The sequence below is a fragment of the Watersipora subatra genome, chromosome 9 (genome assembly GCF_963576615.1).
Source record: "Watersipora subatra chromosome 9, tzWatSuba1.1, whole genome shotgun sequence".
Taxonomy (NCBI): Eukaryota; Metazoa; Bryozoa; class Gymnolaemata; order Cheilostomatida; family Watersiporidae; genus Watersipora; species Watersipora subatra.
In genome coordinates, this window is record NC_088716.1 from 38,013,321 (window position 1) to 38,020,095 (window position 6,775).

The window sequence follows — 6,775 nt, forward strand, 5'->3', positions numbered from 1 at the left end:
GCTGCTGCTGGAGGTTGCTGAGAACCAGCAGGCGGTTTTCGGCTGGCGGTGGCCGCTGGCAAAGCTCGGAGAGTTGAACCTTTCTACAGTACCCGGCGTAGGTTGCAGGATGTCACTTCTAGTGAGAACCTTACACAGGCAGCCCATGCACCCAGAATGCATTGTGCATACAATTTCCGCAATTTTTATTTTCCAATTAATCCGTATTTCCGATTACGGGGAAACGAATTAATACGGCCTTGACCCGAAACACATGTTATATCTTAACTCCGTGCGTAAAATATACCGTTGTTTAAGAGCAGACAATTACTTAATTGCGTAATCACCACTGGTACCGTAGGCACTGAGAACATACAGCCTCCCTGGGTGCTACCGATGATGCAGGCACACTGCCAGCTGTTCATGATGGGGTGAAAACCAAGCTTTATGCACATGACTCAAGAGCTAGTTTAATTGATTAGATGTTTGTTGTTACGCAATCACTGCAAAAGTGAGAGTATTTCGTGAAATCGAAATACACATAGAACAACACATGGGTTATGGCGGATATATTTAAAGACATTTTAATGAACAACTTTTGAACAGTTGAAACTGCCAGAAGTCAGATTATATTAAAATAGGGATTTAAACCGAAAAGAACTAATTTGTCTTTACACAATATAAAGTTTATTTTAACACAATAATAGAAAGCTATAAAAAATCGAAAAAACTTATCAGCTGTTTTAATACGAATAGAAGTTGCAAAATAAAAAACAGCCAAATCGAAACACACAGTTCAAATCTTTTTATACAATAATGATACGAAGCTACTATAATACAAAAATAGAATATCAACTGCCGTTTTGTGTAACAAGGATACCAAAAGAACAGCAGCAAAATTGAAAAAAATCAGTTCACATAATTTTTTTTATACAACAAGGATGTAAACATACATATTATCATATTATTGTACTATTTGTCTTTAGTACAATTAAATCATAAAAAAGACCAGTAGCAAAATTGAAATAAACACCTACACCCATTTGCAAACATTTAAAAATTAAACATATTCTAAAATTGTATAGCATCAAAATCAGTAACACACTAATTGATATAAAACAAAAACACAAAAGAGGATACCAGATAACTTAGAATTATAAAATATTAGGTTCAAGTAATTTTTTTAATAATATTTATACTAGCATTATGTAGTTAAAAACAGATTGATCAACTATTTCAAATTTAGCGCACTCAGTAACCAAACGCTAGTCTCAGATTGCTAACAAAGCCGCAAAACTTTTCACCTGAATTTCACTATAGTGCTCAAACAAGTTTACTAAAGGAAAATCACATTGCTTGAAACTTTGCAAAATATCAGCGTCTTCAGGTGAAATTTGCTCAAGAAATTCATAATGCAAGAACATCTCTTCATAACATGCCTTGTAAATGAATTTACAATAATAAGAATCGCGTTCATTAAGCATCAAGGCAAATTTCTGAGCATAATTTTTTGCGCTACGATAGTCTTGAGCTTCAGACAAAACCTTTCTAATAACTCTCATGCTAGGACGCATCTGTGCTTCGAGCTGACGACATTGTATTACTAGCTCCAATATGCTACGCTCAAAATGACACAGTTTTTGCAAAAGTAGTCTGAGAGCTGGTTTGGCATCTTTAGATATCAATCTCATGATAGACCGAGCGTTACGGTCTGACAGAAATGTGCCATTCTTAGCAAAAAACTCCAGCTTTGTAAGTAAAGTACCCAAAAATAGTGCTTTGCTTGTGGTGTCATCTTCGGAATCGCCTATGGCTAGTTGGAAGTGCGCCAAACATACATGAGGGAACTCAAAAAAATTGGTTTCTCCATTACAAACAAAGTTGCGAAAGTCAAGGCCATCCAAACTTATGTTAATGTTGTTAGTTTGGAAATGTTCCAGTGCTGATATGACTTGTTCAAGGACTTCTCTGACACAAGATTCTGGCAGGGGATAGCCCACAGTGACACATTTTAGAAGAATGCTTTCAAGAGTTTCAGGGAACAGGTTCATATCGAATACCAGATAGACCGTTGTCCCTGAAACATGAAAAAACAACAAAGACAGTTCGATGTTTTACATGAGAACGTCTATGTGCATATTTACACTCATGTACCACAAACAATCGAAGCATCTAGGCACTAACAATTCAAACAGTCTGTACATTTTATCAATTTATTTATCACTTCGCACCAAACCAGTCTTTCCACGGCTGTATGCGTTCGCTGGGTGCCAAGTAAAAATGCTAAAGTTAAGACTTTCAAACTGCCATTTCCAAGAAAATGTCATTTCCTTCTCTATATGATATCTACATGTAGATAGTACATGACGACTGGAAAACAAGTTTTCATGTATAATGACTATCGTGTATTATTAGCACCACTACTAAAAGCACAAAGTATTTAAAGACAATTTATATAGAAGCAACTGCATAGCTCAACAATTCTACCATGAGTTCCTCTGAGATATTTTATGGTGGGAACCACTGTAAAACTGTCATGTAACCAGTAAAGGGCGATGGGAAACCTAATTTTAAAACGATGTCTATTATTTTAAAACACTAGTCTGAGCTCTGTGTAGTCAAAGGCTAGTATTGATATTCACTATGACTGCCATATACTCTGTCACGAGTGGGTGGGCATTAATCTCTATTTGAATGCTTTATACCATGTTGACTATGTCAAGCAGAAGCGAGGGAAGAGATCAATTGCTTCAAAGAAATGAATGAATGAATAGGATCTGATCCATGTGGTATGTTTCTGTTTTTGTTTACCAGGAAACATGCGATCACTTGAACAACATTTATGTGGTACCAGGCTAGCCAACATTTACTGAGAGCTGCTTATTATTTCCATTAATCTAAATATTCTTCATGGTTAGACAATGATTTGTTGTATGCGCCCTAGCGCTATGACATCTAGGTCAACCACTACAAGCGATTGTCTCAACTTTAGCTATTCCGTGTTTGGCGACTAGCGATTGAAGGCCTGGTTCAGACCAATATCGTATGTAGGACCTACAAGGTGCTGCACCCTGCTATACAAGCTTGCCGGTGTACCATTGATGTGAACCAGAAAGACGCGACTAAATGCTGCGCTGCACACACTAAACAAGAGCGTTGTCCTGAGCGTGGACATCGGCTAGCTACATTAGGATTGATGTGATTGAGTGCATAGCGGCGATCTATCACACATTTAGTTTCTGGACAGTACAAAGTAAATGCAAATTGTGCAGCTACCAATGGCGCCAGTAACGACATGGATGCAATAGTTGCATGAGTGTGCAATTGTGGAGTGGCGCTGGATTGGCACAGCAGGGTGCAGCACCTCACATGCCATACATACGATATCGGTCTGAACTAGGTTTTACGAAATCGTGAATAGACTCGGTCTTATAGAAATTAAGAATTGTTAATGCCTAGTAATGAGCAATGCAAAAGTAGTACAAAGCGGTTGCTTACCAATAAAGCTCAAAAGTCGTGATTTCGGAAAATCAATACCCATCTCCTCCAAGTCTATGGTATCATCATGAGGTGTCCTTTCGGGGATCACGATATAACTTTTTTCTTTATCATATTGTAGAACATTTTCATGTTGACATTGAGTGAACAATGAAAATAAAGCAAATGATTTCATAAGGTCTCCTAGGCACTCGTTGGCAGGTTTTTGACCATCATTTTTATACTTTTTAACTCCATAGAGAGCGCCATTACTCTGAAACAAACCAATTGATTTTTTGAAGTGATTGATTTATTGACCAGAACTGCATCATTAATTATTCAAAATACATGTAAATATTGAGAAAAGAGAACATACGACTCACCTTTGATTTACAGCGTCTAGCTTTACTAGTAGTCGGGGAACCATCTTTAACACGTTTATAATTATCATGAAAGTAATGTTTATCTTTAATTATAAACTTTTCAGTTAAATTAGGTTCACTATCAGCAGTAGCTCTAAAAACATCCTTTATGGTTGCCATATTGTAGACAATTGACATGATCACGGCACCACTGCGCAGACTAGCTTGGCAGTCAGACGTAATTGTGGGCGGTATAGACACCCCCACACAAACCACAAAAACTCATCCTATTGTAATTTCCAAGACGAATCTGCATTTTCAATTAACTGACAGTTCTTTTCCCCCAAAGTGCTAAATATAGATAATAAATTAATTTAAAATATTCTAATAAAATTCTAGTCATATCTAGCGATCTGACTTAAAAAGTCCTTAGATGAAAAGGAAAGATAAGAAAACTCTAAAAAGTTAAAAATTCTATGACAAGAGTATTCGTGAAATTTTTAGAATTGTGATGATGTAAATGGGAGATGCAGAACTAAAAAGAATGTTGTCACCTGCAAGTTGTCAAATGGTCAGGTAATATTGTATATATATGAGTGTAGTGATAAGTGTAGATACGAGTGACTTAACATTAATAAATATCTGATATCTCTTGAGAGAAAATCCTGTACAACGTGTAAGCATCACCCAGGGCTTATGCCAGCATTTGGCATGCCAAAAACCCAAAAACTAAGAAAAAATGGGCGATTTAGAGAAATTTAGTATTTAGTTGACTTTCAGTCTATGCAAGCTAAAATACTTTAGAAAATAGTAAGAGATCATCATAAATTTGCATATTATTTCATTAGCATCTCATTTATCCTGTTCTTATGTCTTATTACCTTTAACATTATCTTCTGTGGGCTAACTCTTCCAGCCAAAAACTAATTCCAAATATGAGAAATTTTAAAAATGAGCCTGATTTGGGAATGAATTGCTATTGCACCTACTCAGGTAGTCAACACAGCAGAGCACAATAACGACCACTGCTGCTACTTCGAATGCTCAGCTGAAAAAAATCATGAGAGAAATGGCCACCTCACTTTAGACCAGCGAATAGTGCAAATAGAGCAGATGCGAACTTTATATTTTAAAAGACAGTCGGAGACTCTGAGAACAGCAAGAGACATTTGGATGATGATATGTGACAAGCAAATACTATATACTCATCACTATTTGTCAGTGTGTTCAATGAGAAGGCTCAAGAAACTTAATCATTAGCTGACACTCACAATCTCTTCATGCCTTGGGCAGTGAGCGATTCATAAAAACCATTCTAAACATTGAATACAGATTTATATACACTAAATCTATTGGAAACAATAAAAACAATAAATAACTTATATGGAGTATACAACTGACATATCAGTTCTACAAGGCTGCTTGTCACCATGCCAACTGACACAACCTTGACGCAGACACTAATTTGGAAAATCTTACAAATCACCAATCAGCAAGCTTCGTGAAGGACAGAGCTACTCTGGTTGTAAATGTTAATATAGGTAATAAGTATTCTTATGCACCTGCTATGAAACTAAGAAATGAAACAAGGAGGAATCCAACGAATGGTCCACTAGTGCTACTACCACTAATGGTCCACTAGTGCTACTACCACTAATGGTCCACAAGTGCTAAAACCACTCATGGTCCACTAGTGCCTCCTCTACTAATGGTCCACTAGTGCTACCACTACTAATTGTCCACTAGTGCTACTACCACTCATGGTCCACTAGTGCTTCCTCTACTAATGGTCCACTAGTGCTACCACTACTAATTGTCCACTAGTGCTACTACCACTCATGGTCCACTAGTGCTTCCTCTACTAATGGTCCACTAATGCTACTACTACTAATGGTCCACAAGTGCTACTACTACTAATGGTCCACTAGTGCTATTACCACTAATGGTCCACTAGTGCTACCACTACTAATGGTCCACTAGTGCTACTACTACTAATGGTCCACTAGTACTACCTCTACTAATGGTCCACTAGTGCTACCACTACTAATGGTCCTCTAGTACTTCTACCACTAATGCTCAACAATCAATAGGCATGAGTTTCGACGCGTACACAGGCTGCACTACAGACAAGGAACCAAAGATAAGTAGTTTGCTAATCTGACAGATATTATGTAATATCTATTTAGTGTGCTAATAGTTTATTTACAAATGCTATCAGATAGTACTTTATCGGTATTAATTTCATAGCAAATAACAATGATTTTTAAATTATGCCATATAACAATAGAACAAAAAAAGGAAAAAAAAGCCAACAGTCGCCCACTGAAGTCAAATAAAATATAAATGAGATAGCAGTGTTCCAGAGCTGTGCCACAAGAACACAACTATGATAATTTACTAGTTGAACCAATCTCAAATTGGTTAGTCATTAGAGGTGGTTAGAGCATTACACTTTTTAAACCGCTAGAGTTTATATTTAACCATCATTACTGATGGTATAATGAACACTTGTTTTTTCTTCTGTTATAGCTGAGCTCCAGCTCCTCTTCGACTAAATGAACATGATTAATGGTGACAGCCAACACTACCTTCTCCTTTACCAATCCGACCACTCCTTATATTCACGCACATGAATTACCTAAAGTCCTTTGGCTTATCTGATGAGACATGACAACATCATATACTCCTATCTGATGAGACAGACCGGCATCATATACTCATAAAGTAACTCCTAAGTAAACTAGTAAAGGTCATGTGATCTATTGTTGTAAGTTATTATAAAATTTCCTTAAGTCTTACCAAATCTGTTGGTAGAGCCCTACACATCGCCTCAGCACATCAACAAGGCTTAGCTTGTAGTCGACCATCATTTCTTCCCAAAAAATGATTTTCTACGAAGGAAGCCTGAATTATTTTTTGCAATACATCCACATACCTGGGAAAGGGAAGGGCTGGGT

The 6,775-nt window shown here is 37.0% G+C and overlaps 1 protein-coding gene across 1 annotated transcript; it reads right to left on the reverse strand.

Annotated features, from left to right (window-relative positions):
* Nucleotides 1-624: 624 nt before the first annotated feature.
* On the reverse strand, nt 625-3,998 carry LOC137405034 (uncharacterized). The gene is made up of 3 exons (XM_068091257.1): nt 3,840-3,998; nt 3,478-3,730; nt 625-2,056 (listed from the first exon to the last, which is right to left on the reverse strand). Exons 1-3 carry the CDS (start codon nt 3,996-3,998, stop codon nt 1,251-1,253), a joined length of 1,218 nt encoding a protein of 405 aa, XP_067947358.1. The 3' UTR covers nt 625-1,250.
* Between the last annotated feature and the right edge of the window lie 2,777 nt (nt 3,999-6,775).